The sequence below is a fragment of the Sparus aurata genome, chromosome 10 (genome assembly GCF_900880675.1).
Source record: "Sparus aurata chromosome 10, fSpaAur1.1, whole genome shotgun sequence".
Lineage (NCBI taxonomy): Eukaryota > Metazoa > Chordata > Actinopteri > Spariformes > Sparidae > Sparus > Sparus aurata.
In genome coordinates, this window is record NC_044196.1 from 35,301,397 (window position 1) to 35,319,448 (window position 18,052).

The 18,052-nt window shown below is 41.7% G+C and overlaps 1 protein-coding gene across 11 annotated transcripts in view; it reads right to left on the reverse strand.

The window, feature by feature from the left end:
* Window positions 1-259: 259 nt before the first annotated feature.
* Window positions 260-18,052, reverse strand: part of mark2b (MAP/microtubule affinity-regulating kinase 2b) — a 54,886-nt gene continuing 37,093 nt past the window's right edge. For 4 of the 11 annotated variants that reach the window (XM_030431086.1, XM_030431090.1, XM_030431085.1 and 1 more), the window contains 5 exons: window positions 10,718-10,984; window positions 8,494-8,520; window positions 4,960-4,998; window positions 4,099-4,208; window positions 260-3,071 (listed from right to left, as the gene is read on the reverse strand). In XM_030431086.1, the coding sequence (XP_030286946.1) occupies window positions 2,722-3,071; window positions 4,099-4,208; window positions 4,960-4,998; window positions 8,494-8,520; window positions 10,718-10,984 (793 nt within the window). In that variant the 3' untranslated portion in view covers window positions 260-2,721. The remainder of the gene's footprint in view (window positions 3,072-4,098; window positions 4,209-4,959; window positions 4,999-8,493; window positions 8,521-10,717; window positions 10,985-18,052) is intronic. The other 7 variants (XM_030431088.1, XM_030431096.1, XM_030431087.1 and 4 more) reach the window with 6 other exon arrangements.

Sequence of the window (18,052 nt, forward strand, 5' to 3'; positions counted from 1 at the left end):
CAATACTAGACCAGTGAACTGCTTTTCAAAACATGGTACCTACATTACCCACAATGCAACACAGCCAGCACCAATTGAGGTAATTTATCAGACTACATGCAGCCACAAAAAGTTTTATACTCCTTTTTCCACACGTGCAGTTGAACTCTTCAAGGCCTGTCAACACACTTCCAGGTCCATATTTCACCCGCAGCTGTACAGCAGCTACTAAACGGACCTGGTGCTCACATTCAACATAATGGATTTCAGAGGCAGACTATCATTATATCATTGTTTTTATTACTATCATTGTAATTTTTCATCATTTTGTCTTTGCACAAAAAAAACAAACAAATAATACATTTTTTCAGGAGTTGATCACCCCTCCCAACCCCAAACCCACCACTACAGTTACAGTTTGCTCAAAACACATTTAAAATCAATGTAAATTACAGCAATGTAAAACGAAATAATGTAAAATAAAATCAACCCTGAAAGAGATAATATAACAGCAACAGCCAGAATAATAATTAGAATCCAATACCCAGCACCTTAATACAATGAACAACTTTTAAAGAAAATATCTGACGTATTAAAAACTGAAAGAAATAATAAAACGACAGTGTGTCATCGTGATAGAAAGAAAGAAAAGTGTTAAGTTAGGTACAACCAGCTGACGGGACCTTTCTCAAACCCCCGAGTGTGTGTGTGTGTGTTTGTGTGTTTCTTCTGCTTCGAACAAACTGGAGCAAAGAGAAAGAGAGACGGCGAGAAGCAGCTTCTTCTGGTTTGCGGTTCTGAATGTGAATGTGCTCTGATATGAGAAACGTCTTTTCTGCCGTCTCTCTTTGCCTCGAGCCTTTCTGGACCAATACGGCCTTTAAATAAAAACAAATGGATGAAATTAAAGAAAACGGCCAAAGATGAACGCGCAGTAGTTCTCACCGCCACCGTCAACATTATTAGATACATCGATAACTCCTGTCTGAACTTGGGGGGGCTTTGTGGTTAATCTGAAACATTATGAGCTGTGTGTTAAATGTGTGTGTTAAAGGTGCACTACACTGAAAAAGGCAGCAATGATATGATCCGATGTGACCCTTCACACCCGGTCCAACCCCCCTGAAAATCCAAATCTGTACAAACCAAAAATCTTCAATGACGCAAAAATATATTATCAAATCAAAAGAAGAAGAAAATAATTCACCATTCGTCATCGTGATCATTGTCGATTCTTCTTGTACTTTTTGGGGACCATAAATCAAAGTGTGTGTGTGTGTGTGTGTGTGTGTGTGTGTGTGTGTCTGTCTGGGGGGGGGGGGGGGGACAAGAAATGTGTCGGTTCAGGGTTGACATTCTGGATATGAAGGCATGATGCCAACTGAAGCGATACCAACATCAACACACAAAAAAAAAGTACAAATAAGTCATTTGAGCATTCATGTGCTGACGTATGCAACAAAAACAAACCCCAAATTTAATTCTATAAAGAAAGGCAACATAAAATCCATGAACAACCCCATCCGTCAACTGTCCTTCCCTCCCCAGTTTCCCATATGCCTCTCTTTTCCAGTGCACAACTCTTTTTTAAAAGCCATAAAAGAAGAAACTAAAACAAAAGGTGTGGACTTGAAGGGTTGAAGCCTGAAACAATCAACAACGACATCAAGTTTAACTGGCCTCTTCAAGACTTGATGGCATGAGAGAAATTTTAAAAATGAGGAAGAAAAAGGAGTGAAGAGGCAGAAAAGATGGATGTGTTTGTGCCGAGTTCAGTTTGAAATAAGAGGGAGAGGGTGGTGAAGTGTGTGTGTGAGAGGAGGGATGTGGTGGAAGGAGGGATCAGGTGGATTTCTAAAGTTCGTTTCGGAGCAGGAGGGGTTTGTGCGGGCAGGTGGAGGCCGGAGAGGGTCCTTAAACCAACAACAGCAGAGTTCGTCCATCCACAGTCCATCTGTGTGTGCGTGTGTGTGTGTGTGTGTGCGTGCATGTGTGTGACAGTTGGCTTCAGCGACCAAAGTCCTGGCTCAGTTGGAGTCCATCAGTTTTGGAGGAGAATCAGAACAAATTCAAATCAAAACTCCTTTTGAGTTTTCCAGCAAAGTAAGGCTCCGAGCTTTCGGTCATTCATCACCACTTGTTAGAGATTCAGAGAGAAAGTAGAAAGTTGTTTTTTGTCGTTTTTTTGTGTTTTTTTAAATTGGCAGTCCCTCTGCTCTCCCCTTGTTCTCCATCCAGCCCCCGTTTCTACCCGGTTTCCCCCAACCCAAAAAGACCTGGCAGCAGAACCGTGCAGAAAAACTGAATAAATAGCAGGAAGAAGTGACAGGAGTGGTCAAAGTGATCAAAGTGTGACTTCTAAAAAACAGAGAGAGCAGGTCGGACATGCAGAAGAGTGGAACGTCTAAGTAGAACGTGACAAAAAAATAAAACCCAGCAGGGAAGAGAAGACCTCGGTCTATAAGTACTTCACAACTCAGAGGACATCAACGCCTCGGGAACTTAAGGAACAAAACTTCTAGAAAAGAAACGTTTTCTAGTCTCAGAGATCCGATAGCCCTACTTCAGACCTTTGTCCATAACAATCAGGTTATTTTTAAAGTGATCCCACCCTTTAGCTTACCTCCTGACCTCCACAGTGACCCCACCCCACTTACAGCATCATCTTCCTCCTTGCCATCACCCCCTTCACCCACCCACCTCCACCCTTTAATCTCATCTCTCCTCGCTGCTCCTCCGCACTCACAGTTTGAGCTCGTTGGCAATCTTTGAGGCAATGTTCTTGAAGGCGATGGACGTGCCCGAGATCCGTTTGAAGCGCACGCCGTTGAGGGAGAGCCGCGGGAGCTTGCACACCTCCATCTCCCACTGGACGAAGTCGTCGCGGGCCGGGTTGCCCGACACGCACAGCAGCATGTAGCGCTCGCGCAGCTCGTACTCGCAGCTGTTGGAGTCGAGCACCTTGCGGATCTCGCGCATCATCTCCATGGGCTCCATGGACGACGTGGTCTTCATGGACCAGGTGAAGCGAAGCGAGCGCGGCTTGGCCGAGTCCTTCTGGCTGGCGATGGCGGGAGGTGTGCCGGTGCCACCTGAGAGAGGAGGAAAAGAGACGTGAGAGGGTGATCGATTAGGGTCAAAGACAAGAGGGAAGAACAACAGACAGAAGTTAGTGAATGACAAACAATTGAGATGAAGTCCGGCAAAGTGATCTGTTGTCAGGGGCCAGGATTTATGAGAGAATGTGACAAGGAAATAAATCACAAAGTGCATACGACAAAGATGGGAGAGCAAAAGAAAGAAGAAAAGGAAGAAGGTGACAAACCAGCGGAGAATGAAAAATGAGGATTAACACATAATGACTGCAATATTCTCTTAACATGAAACCCATTAAAACAATTACCACCATAACCTGACTGGTGTTATAGCTGGATGACCTACAACTGAATCATGATCCAACACAGCTGCAGCCGTTTACTTCAGTCTGTTCAACAGCTATCTGCGAGGAACTCATTGTGGTAGATACATAAACAGGGATAAACAGCAAAGGTGCAGAAAGAGTTTGAGTCTTAGCAGCAACAGTGAATGTTATCATGATGCTGACTAACACACTGAATCTAATGTAGACAGGAATGATGGCAGAATGAGCGCGGGGCTCATCAGAGTTCAAACTCATCTGTGGACCTCTAGTTATAAAACAAGCTCTGCACAATCAGTAATTGTAATCAATAATAGTTTTAGTTATATTAGTCATATCATGATGTTTTATACATTTTAATACCTCTTTTCACTTTCATGGAGCTGCTGGATGCCCCAAAATGTTTGTGACACACAGGTTGTTGTTATCATTAGTAAGAACCTGCAGCTGTCCATCAATCCCACTAAAAGTTTAGGTGTTCATTTGAATTCTTTTTTTCCTCATTAATCAATCAATCAGACATGTTTTATTATTTTAAAGTGCTGAGAATCTGCAGCCTCATTTTGAAGCAGCTGTGCCACAACAACAACATGACAAGACAACTGGCTTCTGAGTTGGATATACTGACATTCTGCCAGTGACCGTGCTGCTTTACCCGACTGTTGGTCAACTTAAAAAAATAGCAATAGAGCCAAATATACCAGTGTTGCCAGATCCTGGTGAGGAGTTATTCTCGTCGTTGTTGGAAGAGGAAGAGAGAACACCACCAGACGTCTTCTCCGACTTGTCCACTGTACTGCTCAGCATAGACCTGGGTGAGGGATGGGAGGGTGGAGGAGAAGGAGAAGGAGAAGAGAGAGGCGGAGGAAGACAGAGAAGAGAACAAAGAAAGGACAGAAACAGAGATGAGGGTAGGAAGAGTTAAAGCGAGTGGTAGGAGAGGCAGGGAGAGGGGTGGAAGAAGACAGGAAAGAGGAGGGCGAGAGAAGCAAAGAGAGAAAAAGAAGGTAAGTTTGAGAATTGAGGGAGTTATTCAAAAAGTAGAGACAAAAAAGGAGGGAAGGAGGAGGGAGAAATGGAGGAATGGTTGAGAGGAAGAGGGAGATGATGAGGTCGTGAAAATGAATGAAGACAAAAAGCAAAATCTCTTAAGTACCCCTGTGTGTGTTTGTGTGTGCACGTCTCCGGTTATCAAACGTGTGCAGATTTAAATCTGTTTGACAGTAAATTTCAGGTATATTTGCGCACAAACACACACATTTGGGTACTTTGATTCGGATTTCCCATCACACACCTCCATGCAGGTCAACCTCCACACCAGCACTCTCACTCTCTGGGATGCTACCATTCACGGCTAATTTCCAGCCCCCTGATTGGTTAACCCGTTATCACCATCACCAACCAATTACATCCCAGCTCGCCCTCCCCCCCTCTCCCAGCCATTCACAACAAGCTCAGAGATCATCTACTGATTGGCTCCAGTCTACTGATTGGCAGGCGGTTTTGGTAGATTCTGGGGGTTTGTTGGGTTTTTCAGTTTTTCGGGCTGTTCTGTATCTCACCTGCTCCCCTCATCCCGACCCTCTCCCTCATACGGACTCCTCGAGAAAAATCAACACAAGTTTAGTCTTTTGAGGGCTTGGGGCAACAATTGGACTCTTAAACATGGAGTAATGAGCTGACTGAACACAGTCGCGCTGCTCGCCACGCCTATCTCAACGTTCCAATCCAATCACATCGAGTATCAATGCCAGAATGTAATCTCCACTCCAACTGCTCAGATTCAAATCCAGAGCCACCTGAGGACTTCACATCCCACAATGCCTGTGCCAATGCCTTTCCACTCTGTGCCACTGCTTCATTTCAGCTCCTCAATGAGGAGGCGTCATGAGTGTTCAATGGGTTGAAGAGATGAGCGAAGTAAAGGGCTGAGTTGTACCTGCTAGTCATAAATGCGTTACACAGTTAATGTTTAACGTCCTCCATATGTTCTTAGCAGCTACTAGTTTCAATTTAGAATTATTAAACTGGGTTTTGCCAGTGAAGAGTAAAGAAATGTCTCCATCGTGAGTAAACTAGCTGCAATGAATCAAATCAACAGAAAGTCACTGTGGCAACACAAGATTTAACATAACTTCACCTGCCACTTAATAGGTTTACAACTGAACTGTTTGTCAGGTACAACCTGGTTTCATTTGGCAAAATTGACTTTGCAAAAATCTGTTTCAACCAGGTTCATGATGGATCAGAACAGCTGGTCTAAAATAAATGGAAAGCTGAGACAAAAAGTAGATGGCTCAAAATTTCACAGTTCAGACATGAAGTATTTCCAACAAGGTGGAACTACATGGAATGGCTTGTAAAATGGAATATTTGGAATTAAATGTAAAATGGATTTTGAACATGATTGAATTAAATCAACAGAATGGAAAGGCTTGGAACGGAATGTGTCCCAACAAAATGGAAAGTGAGAACCAAACTGTGAAATGGTTCCACTTGGACCAGGATGGAATGGTTTGGAACAGAATGGTCGGCATGGTGAGGGCGAGTTGTGCGACTAATGAAGGTTAGGATAGGATCCCAGCACTGCAGTAAAACCGTTATTAGTGACATTGGACCTATACAGCGTTTTAAGATTACACACATACATATTCCCTGAAAACAACGCTGTAACTACAGCATATTATATATATATACATATATATATATATACATATATATATATATATATATATATATATACATATATATATATATATATATATATATATATATATATATATATATATATATATATATATATATATATATATATATATATATATATATTATATATATATATATATATATATACATACACACACACACACACAGATACATACACACACACACACACACACACAGTCTCTCTCATCTCAACAGACAAGACTGAAAAAACAAAACAAACTCAGTGGAGAAAAGCAAACAACAACAACAACAACACAGAAACATAAAGACAGACAACAGCAAAACACATGCAGACAATGGAAGGAAGGTGACACACAAATGACAAATCCAACAGCTTATGCTCTTAAAATTATTGTGTTGTATGAAAAGACAGCATTCCTGTTTTACCCCATTAAAATAATAACCAAAATCATCATGTAAAATACCTCCTGAAACAGAAACATGATTAAAAATACAGCACATGGGAGATGACAAGTGGGAGCAGTGGAGACAAGTTGCACAAGGAATTCTTAAATAATAGAGGTAAACTGGTGAAAAATGTAGAATTTAGACATTTTGCATGCCCTTGTATGATTTTGCATGATGAACAGATGCGATATGGCTCCCAGGAGGGGCACTGTGACATCAGGGGAAAACAAAGGATTGACATGACGATTACTTGAACTCAAATATATCCCACTTGCCTTTTTATAAAGAACTTTCACAACACTACACAAAGAGTACTGTAAATAGATACAACTACACTTAATTCATACACTCAAACATAATGAAACATTTGCCACATATTTATAAATATATTCTTAAGGCAGATTTATTATTTCCCCTCTCTTACATCTCATGAAGAGATTCATTAAAACCCTTAAATAGCCTGAAGGCTGTGCTACTTGTAGAGAAAGGTAGTTCATCTTAACACTGTGATTAAAAAAACCCCAAAAGAAACCCCAACAAATTCCAAAGTTTAACCACCAGGTGGCGCAATGGTTCAGCTTTAAGAAATATTTCTCCACCTGCTGGTTAAAAGCTGCCAACACACTAAAAATTGTTTATGTGAGTATGTGTGACAAATGTGGTTGTGAGATGTGTGCTCAGCATTTACATACAGTATTTAAATGTAAAATGTGTCCATGTGTGATTTGCATCTGCATAAACTATAAATATCTACATGAGCAGAGAGAAAAAAGTGTGTCTTGGTGTAAGTGCTGGGTGTGTCAGTGTGAGTATACATGTCTGCACTGTATGTGCATGAAGTGTGTGTATGTGTGTCCACAACAAAAAGGTCTTTTCCAGCCAGAAGAGGTCAAAGCCATCCAGTTCTGTTGCTGCTGCTGCTGCTGTTAGAGAGCCAGTGCCAGAGTGAGAACAGAGCGATGAAAGAAAGGAAGAGTGCAGCCTCCAGAAAAGAGTGCAGCCTGAGAAACACTGCAGCCCCGTCCCTCCTGGGTCCTCTCCTCCTCTCTACCTCCTTCCACAACTACCAACTACAGCCGGGGACTAATAATAAATCATTTCCCATGTGGGTTCATCTCAAACTTACACCAAAACACTAAAAACACAACTGCAGCCCTCTATGGCTAATAAAAAACCTGAGTTTTTGGACCAAACAGGTGAAAGAAGAGAGGTGAGAGGGGTAATGGTTTGGTAGGTGACGTTAGCTTGGATAATGGTTAGCAATATTAAACAATCCTGGGCAAAATGAGACTAAATGACGACCTAACACCTTGAAATGAGACAATTACCTCAAGAGATTAAAAGGAGGAGGAAAATCTCCTTAAGGGTCAAAAAGAGGACGACATTACCTGCATCTGAGGCTTACAAGGGGTTAAGCAAAGGAAAGGAGTTTGATCTATCGCACCATTAAGACTCGACCTAAATCTAGGATGCTATGGGGGCAAACAAGCTCACGTCTCTAACCTGTAAATAAATGGAAAAGGGGTGTGTGTGTGTGGGGGGGGGGGAGAATGAGGATGAGGTGGGTGGGAGGGACGATGGAGGAACGAAGAGGAAGTTGGGTGAGGTGTTATTGTGCTGCGTGATGAAGGAGTGAGTGAGTTAAGTGAGTGGGTGGCTGGGTGAAGGGGAAGTTAGTTAGAATAACTGAATAAATAAATAAATAATAAATAAATAAATAAATGAATGAAAAATGGGCCAAAACACGGCACTCAGAACCAGAAGGCTCAAAAAAGGGGCCAACCACAGAAAAAATAGGAGGAGAAAAGAGAAGGCTCAAGGCACAAAAGGAAGATTTCAACAAAAAGCTGCACGAAACACCAAAAGGGGAGGAAATATATATATGTAAAATATATATGAAGGAGAGAATATACGGATATATATCAAGGGGTTATATATTTAACGTTGGGGATGTTGCCTACCTTCTTGGAAACCTGAACGAGAGATTTCTACAAAAACAAAAGAGGGATAAAGAAAGAAAGAGAAACAAATGTATGTATAAAAACGTATAGATTTATGACTTTCCTGCAAAAGACACACTGCCCTCTGAGTAGCAAACAAACAAAAGTCCAACATGAACCACGCTCACTTGGGATTGAAGCAGCAAGCACAACCAACATTAAACAACCAAAAAATAAACATTAAGAAGGAGAATCAGTGTTACTGATGTCCACTTTTAATCTGAATGTGATTAAATGTGGTGTGAATGTGTGAACAGACATTATTAAATGTACACCAGGGCACCTTAAAGGGATCAAAGAGCTCACTGGGAAACTTCCATTAAGAAGACCCTGTTTGAACACAGTCACACACACACATCACAACATGAAATGAAGCGTTCCTCCACATACAGAGTTGTCCTGGTGATCCTGGAAAGAAGTGTTTGTAAGGTGAAAAGTTCAAACATGGCAGAAAAGAAAGTACAAAAAGAGAGAAAAACACTTCTTATACTTACAAACACACACTCACATAAAGACACATTTGAAATGAAAAAGAACAAGTTCATCAACAACTTAATCTTTAACACACATTGAGAAACCTAATCTGACACACACACACACACACACACACACACACACACACACACACACACGAAGGACTGAGAAATATCACTCTCCACACCACGCAGGAAAGTGCAGACGTGATGTTATGTGATCTGTTAATAAAACACACAGCTTCAGTGTATATGTTTGTGTGTGTTCGTGTGTGTGGTCAAACTGTACAAATGCAACACAATCTCTCTGTCTCCAGCGCCTCTACTTCCTACCAGCACGCCAGTTTGTGTGTGTGTGTGTGTGTGTGTACATGTGTGTCAAGGTGTCCCCACTTGCGGTATTTATAGTTGAGGGAAAAGTGATATCTCCGGTGTAACCATGGATACTGTCGCCACGGAGCTACAGTAACTCCGAGTGGGAGGCCGAGAGTGTGGCTCTTACACACACAGACACACAAACCCTGACACCGACACCCACACATGCAGGCAAAACACTTGATCATCCTCAATTTCTGTGTCTCTCTTTCTCTTCCTCACACACATTCCAACACTCTTGTCATCATAAACTGTTGGTTGGCCAGTCTGCAGTGATGATGACAAATCTCAACCTACCTGCTCTCTTTTATTGCTCACTTGGACCTTCCTCTTTGAGGCACCTTTAAACCGTCACTTCCTGTCACTTCCTGTCGTCCACATCTACATTTCCGATGGCGACAGCCTCTGATTACAGCCTCCTCTCGTCTCCTTTTTAACTCCCCTCTCATTCTGACTCAGCCACTTTAAGGTTTCATTGCCCTTCATGTATGAATGCTACTTGACATAATTAATAATTTTCCTTAATAACAATTATCCATTACATTTTACAGGTTAGGTATTATGTATATAGGAGCATATACGTTCAGTAGAACCTGATCGGCTTCAACAGTGTCCCCTACAGAGTCACAGACAGTACAGACCACTTTCATAATCATAAAATGCTGTCTTCGCCTCACTGTTTTTACAGAGTGGGATCAGAGCTAGACTTCACTTCCAGAGAAAATTACATAAATAAATACATAAATAAATAAAACAAGTTTAGCTTCCATTACAACCAGGTACCCACAAGAGCAGTTTTAGTGCTGCAACCTGCACTAAAGGCCTGAGATGAAAACTGGGCCAGACGTGGAACCTAAACCAAAATTACTCCTCAGTCACCACTGCTGCAAACAAAATTATAGACCAGACGCAGCTGTTCCCTTTCCTCTCCCTTTCACAGTTAAAGATCTGAACAAGTCTAGTGATAGGGATGAGTTTAGATCAGCCCCATTAAAGGAATACTCTGAAAACCAGTGAGGACATGGACGTATAGTATGTCGTTTCTCACAGGAAATTAGCACATGAAATGGCTTGTACCGTAAACCTAGTCATTTTCTGTTTCAGGCGAAAAACCTCAATACTGAGAAAAAGCTCTAAACTGCACTTGTGTTGTAAAGTAAGTTGGGAATAAGCAGAAGAAGAGTTGCTACCACAGTTTCTTTGCATTCACCAAGCTGATTCTTCAGCTACACATCTTCTCTGGCTGCTTACTTTCTTTTACAATCCCAACCACAGAGTGTGATCTGAATTAGTTGTCATTCCTGTTTTCCCATGCTCCTGCCTCTCTTTTCACTCACCTGCGTACAAACTTGGAGGTGAACTTGCTGAAAATCCCTGTGGCACCGTGTGTCCTCCGGGCCTGGCTATTGCCATGTGACAGTGACGGGGACGCGGGTCCGCCAGGGTAGGCGGAGCCCTGCTGGTCCCGAGCACCCCGCTGCTGGCCTGCGTGGAATGTGCTGCGAATGCCCACCCCTCGGGAGAAGTTGGGACGGTCTGACACGGCAGCGCTGCTGATGTTGTGGGCAGATGGGGAGGCACCGGGTGCCCGCTGAGTTGGGGCACTACAGGGGGAGGGGTGGGAAGAAACAGGAAGGATATGGAGGAAGGAAGGGAGCAGACAGACAGCGAGATGGGGAAGAAGAAAGAGGTGCGAAAAGATGGGAGAAGGATAAGAGGTTGGAATGTGTGATGAGAGAAGAGGCAGAGAAGAGGAGGTGCAAATGAAGAATTCAGGGTGATGGAAACAAGAGACAAGAGAAGAGAAAGAAGGAAAAAGAGTATGATGGAGCAAAGGAGAGGTATATAAACAAAGTGAGGCGTAGGAGGTGAGGCAGAAGAAGAGAAGTAGAAAGAAAGGCATAAAAAGAGGGGATGGGAGTGAAGAAGAAGGGAACAAATAGTTAGACAAACACTAATGGAAGAAAATCACTTCCTGATGAGCTACTTACCTCAGCGACAGGTTGTACGAGTACCTATGTCTGATCAACATGCTCGCCCTGATGTTTCACATAATCCCATAAATCAGCAAAGTCAATATCTAGGACCACGTTAGGTCAATGGCACAGACACACGCATGCAAATACACACTTAAGCCAAAGCAACACCAACCTGTAGCTCTTCCTGTCACACACACACACACACACACACACACACACACACACACACACACACACACACACACACGTGAGCTAAACGCTTGCATTAGCTTGCATCTTCCATGCAAGCGTGTGGCACTAGTACACCTGCAGTACTTTGCAAACAGAACAAACAGAAGTTGCACAAACACAAAGAACACATAGACAAACAAAGAGTAAAAGAAATACAGTTAGTAGAATAAATAGAGAAGTTTATACAGATGGATACGCCACTGTAGAGGGCTGCAGTAGGACTGAGATACCACTTAACAACACAAATGTTGCAGATGCAGGAAATGGTTCCTCTAATGTAGGTAATCAACATCATCACTCTAAGACAAAGTTCCATACCGACAACAGGAGAGGCTGCATGTACCACAGCATCCACATGAATATTTTGCCCGCCATCAAACTAGCAACCAAATAAAGTTAATTTATTCTATATCCCATAAATTCACTGTTAGTCTCTCTATAGAAGAGACACATTTTGATCTACAAAGAAACATGCCATCACTGCCATCTGTACTCTAAAATTACAGCATCTGTTTTGAATCTGTTGCTATGTGAAATAACATTACCCACCAAGAACATCCCCACTGATTCAAGCTAAAGCTGTTTTATTGCCATTAAAACATTCTATTATACAAGGCTGATTTTCATATTTTACAGATGAGCAGCTAAATAACTGTCAGTTTTAGAGGACTACATGTGTTGTCGAGGGGTTGGCAACTAACAGTCCAATGCAGAGCCTCTAATGCACTCAGCACTTGAATATAACAAGTAAAGTTTACAGTCTAGCTGTGATGAACAGCTTCAACACATCCTTTATTTTGATGTGAATGTGTTAAAGTTGTGCACTGAGGACGGAAAATACCCAAAACACAAACACACAGCTCTTCTCTGGACACAGATTCAAGGAAAGAAAGGCTGGATCAGGCAGATTAGTGGGGACAAGAGCGACATATTACTTATAATGAAGATGGCTATAGATTGGAAGGAACTGCCCATTACATATTGCTCCCATATAGTGCTGAGAGGTAAACAGCTGTAATTTTTCTCCAATACATATGAAAGCATTTGTATTGTCAGAGTAGTAGTGCATGACTGTAAGCATCTGAAGAAGGTAAGTAATGAGTAAGAATGTGTGAGATTACTTGACAGGCTGATTAAACATTGTTGCTGATCTAAAAATTATTCATTATTGTGAGTGAATTATATACATATTTAAATGTAATATTGCCATAATTTGCACTGAAACATCATGTTGTTCTAGTAAGAAATTGCCTTCTAAAAAAAAAACAAAAACCAAGCCAACTAACTTTAACCCAACCAGCATCTGTTACTTGTGTTAACAATGCTGGTTAACTGTTGCACACAAGACATACTTTGCTAAGCAACTGTATTCACCAAATGGAAATTACTTTTATAATTATTAGGCTGGTTTCCTTTTGTAGAGTTTAGAGTTTTAAACCTAATCTTTTTTTTACTGAATGCTTAGAACAGGTTTAAAGCACTTTTTTTCAAAAAATGTTCAACCATATATTTTAAATTGATCCAATTTCGAGTGTTTTCTGAGTGTTATCTTATTAGTTTGAATTTCTGTTTAGAACACCTTTAAAATGAGTTGTTAAGAACATCCTTAGTTATGAGGTGGAGTTGCATGAGATGACTGCAGGTGGACGGTTGTCATGGTGCAGCTGCTAAATGATTTTCATTCTAGGCAAACTTGATTTGAGTACAGAATACAGCATCTCTACTTTACACAAATGTGTAGCTGCCTGTGTGCTGCATCGCTTTCCTTATAACTGTACAAAAATACATATACAGTAAAGAAGGGTACTTGGGGACAGCTGGACAAAAATAGGAATGGGTGGGACTTCAAGGAAACAAACTATGTTCTGAGAAAAGGTTCCTATTCCTCACTCAGGGTACAGTCTTATTACAGTGTTGGAGCGGTACCTTCTCTCCAGCGTTCCCAACCAGGTTCTGAACAGCCCAAGCTCACTGCTGAACGACGCATGCAACAGAACGAGACTTCACCATAGAGCAGACAAAAGCACATACAGCCAGAGGGCCACCTTGACATTTGCTCAGCTGGAAATTTAGCCTGACATTTGAGGGGGGGGCTTTTTTCTTTTTACTAAACAACCATCACAAAAAGGGTGGGAGCCTCTGTCTGTGCAAATGGCATCAGTTCAACCTCTGACAGTATTTCAGGTAGCTGAGGAACATATTCACAGACCTTCCACCCTGTATTGTGACACATGGCTAGCAGGGGAAAAGAAAGAGGACTTAAAAGTCAAATTATCAAAGAAGCCCTTGAAACAGACACAAGCAGGCGATCTGGGCGACAAAGCAAACACATGCACACACACACACACACACACACACACACACACACACACACACACACACACACACACACACACACCCAACAAGACAGTCAGGTCATCACTTCATTGCATTCACTCAACGTCTCAGTGCAGGTAACGCTAAATCAATGAAGACAAAGTTTTCCCAGGCAAGTTCATAACTTATAGAGTTTACACAGCAGATTGAGGCTGGATGAGAGAGCACTTAACCACCTTTGCCAGCAAAAACAGAGGCTGTAAAGGACAAGCCAGGGAAAATCCTTCTGTCCACAAACAACATGTCAAAAACCAAATAGGGGACAATATCAAAGTTTACACATTTTAACAGAAACATGCATCAACACAACTGTTACATCTGCATTAGTCTAGTTCTCTCCAGAGCACCCTTTTTAAAATATATTTTGTTAGCAAATGCAATGTAATACAAAGTAAATAACATTTAACAGGTTGTTTTTCACCAACTTACCTGCAGAGCCGACCAGTACAGGTAGACTCCGCAGGTGAGCGAGGCTCGGAGAGGCAAGTTATTAATGGGACAGTTAGCAGAGACAATCTCATGATAAAGATTGTTGTTTTCATAGATTAAAAGTACTTTATGAAACCATATGTATTTGCCCAAAAATAGCTTAATCTAATATTTCAGTTTAAGTCTTCATCATTCTTTGAAGATGATTAAGATTGTTTTTCTTTTCCTTCGGTATCAGTTTCTTTTGGAATGATTGTGACTTCTGATCCTGTCAAGTTCAGTAAGTGTTGACTCTCCATCTACACGGCAGGAATCAATCTGTGCAAACAGGAATTTAAGACATTACATTTTAAAGTGAAACTCTTGCCAAAAGCAACCGAGGCTTAATTTGTGATTGAATATGAGTCAAACCTTCGTGTAAAAGCATAATTACAAGAAAAAGAGGCACTTTTAAGATTTACCGTAGTTTTGTTTTGGGGCAAGCTAATTTTCAATGGGGTGCATGGGGCACTGGCATGCTAGCATCAAATCTCTATTTTTAAAACAGTAAGAAGTCTCGACACAACATGAGACTTTGCTTGTAGCATCACCAGGGTCTCTACACATGAACACGAGCATTGAGAACATTGTTTGTGTACACAGAGTTTACTAAAAAGAACGTTAGTCCACCATTACTCTCCTGCCTGTTAGGTCGCAGTTTCATGTTGTGTCGAGCCTTCTGAGTGTTTTAAAAAAATTAGCTTGCCCGAAAACGAAACTACGGTAAATCTTAAACGTGCCTCTTTCCTCGTAATTATGCTTTTACATGAAGGTTTGACTCATATTCAATCACAAATAAAGCCTCGGTTGCTTTTTGGCGAGAGTTTCACTTTAAGTTCTTATTTGCACAAAATAGTAACCGACACATTTTTTAATCAGCATAATGACATCCAACATTCAGACAGCAACCTTTGACTGACTCTAATGTCATTTTGCAGGACAGGAAGGTAGCTAATGGGGAGTTTCTGTATATACACTACTCACAATAAGTTAGGGATATTGTGAGAGACTCAGTGGATTTCATACATACGGTGTTTGTTTCACTTCAGAGAGTTTTGGGATAGGGAGACAATTGTACTGGGGTGATAGACACACCTCATTTTGTGTTTTCCACATAATGGTCTCACTGTTTACAGTGTGCCTTACATATTGGGGCCAATACCAAAAACTAAAAGACAACCCTTTTCAATGTGGCATTAATTTCAACATTCTGTGGGTATAAAAAGCTGGTATTGTCAGTAAGTCATTCCAAGTTCATCATTCAAACAGCCATGAACACACGACGTCACTTAACGGACGAGCAGCGCCACCTGGCCATAGCGCGCCTTTGGGTCGGTGGCAGGCAGTCAGATGTTGCTCGTGAACTTGGTGTGTGTCAAAGTGTCATCAGCAGACTTGCATCAAGACACAGAACTACTGGCAGAGTTTGTGACAGACCCAGGAGTGGAGCCCCACGAGTGACAGACCGCAACGATGACCAGTACCTAAGGACCTATGCACTCAGACATCGTTATGCAACTGCCACACAGCTGCAGGCCCAGTTACGAGATGTGAGGGGTACTAGGGTTTCCAGACAAACCATTCGAAACCGACTCCAGCGCTTTGGCTTGAATGCCAGACGACCGTTGCAGGTGACTCCACTGACACCAAGACACCGCCGTGAACGTTTGCAGTGGGCACAAGACCATGTGACCTGGACAATGCAGCAGTGGTCTACCGTCCTGTTCACTGATGAGTGGAGGGTCACCTTGCACAGAAATGATGGTCGTCAGCGTTGCTGGAGAAGGCGAGGTGAGCGATACGCCGAGGTCAACATGGTCCCCAGGGCTCCCTTTGGTGGAGGAGGTGCAACAGTCTGGGCAGGCATCACCAGTCAGCGCAAAACAGATTTGGTTATTGTAGATGGCTCAGTCACTGCACGTTCTTACCTCAGAGACATCACAGAACCCATCATCATCCCCCAATTCCGCCAGCACACCCCCAACTTTCTGTTCATGGATGATAATGCTCCACCACATCGTGCCAGAATTGTCACAGCTCGACTTCAGGAAGTGGGAGTGCCTCATATGGTATGGCCAGCAATGTCCCCTGACCTGAACCCCATAGAGCATGTCTGGGACCAGCTGAAGCAGAGACTGGATGATCGTACCCCACCCCCACGTGACCTGGCAGAACTGCGTGTAGCACTTGTGGAGGAGTGGAACGCATTGCCTCAGAACAACATCATGAGGCTAGTGAGGAGCATGAGACGTCGCTGTCAATCTGTCATTGCGGCAAATGGTGGAAACACCCGCTACTGACATCGTCAATTTTTGTTATTTGGGGCTATCCTTGTTATTGTCTACATTTTTGGGGTAATAAATATTAAACTAATGAAAATGGTGTTTCTTCTCATTCATTATTAGTAATATCAAAGGGAACTTTTACTTATTTCATTAAAATTCAGACCAAATAGGAAAAGCACTCATGTAAATAACAATATCCCTAATTTATTGTGAGAAGTGTATATATGAAAATGCATGTAAAAAGTGTTAGGGTTAGTTATTCCCCGCAATGTCAACAGAAGGTTTCTAAGAAATGCCATCTAATTCAAGTTGCTTTACTTATTTATTCATTTGACCTATTTATAAAGGCAGCCAACAATCAAGCTTTTAGTATATATAAAGGGCTGGCCTATTATCTGTTGAGGCCTTGTATGTGCAAACCTAATCGCTGCTCAGCAGAAATGTCTTTTCTCTGACCTTGCTGTTTATTTTGCTGAAAGGAAACAAACAAGTTAAAAAAAGTATCTCTCTGTTCCAGATGAGGGGCACTGCAGTGAAAAACCTGCTCATCTTGTTCTCAAACATCTCACTTTTCAATTATGGTCCAGTGAGTAACTGTAAGCTTTGAGCGGGAATGATCTGCCAAAGACAACATATGTCAACACACTGTATCTCCACACTGAGTTTAGCTTGCACAGCCTTCTGAGCTCCACAATCTACTTCCTGGCTGTTGCTAAGTAACTGGTGAGTCTATAAAAACTGGTGTTAGAGATTTTGGACGTCTCCCTATGGTGATATTATATAGTTGTGAATATACAGTATATGGGGAAATATTCAGAGCAACTGATGCCATGACGGTAACTTACAAACTATTTCTTGTGTTGAGATGAGATAGTGTCATGCAGTCTAGAAAAATAGATTTTTATATTTTTTCAGCAGATTTTAACTGCATATGCAAATTGGGGTGTGTTATTTTCCCATTGAATCAACAATTTTGCAGTATTCATCTTTCTTAACATCTATATTAAGTACTGTAGGAGGTGATTTTAGTTGATTATGAGACAATTTTGGGGAAAAATCTTTTTAATGGGTTAGTAAGCACAGCAGTTTGTGTTGAATAAAACAACTCTTCTGAGAGAAAACTCCACATCTTTGATTGTTTTCACAATTTTATATATATTGGAAACCAGATCACCATCACTGCTGGGTGCCAGGGTTTGACACTGAGTGAATGAAAGCTAGTCAAAAAGTTGGTGCCATCCCTTCAATGTAGCAGTGGTGGAAGGGTTCAGAGCCAACAAATCATTTCATCTCTCCTTTTTCATTTTTGTCCATCACGTTCTTGGGGAAGAAT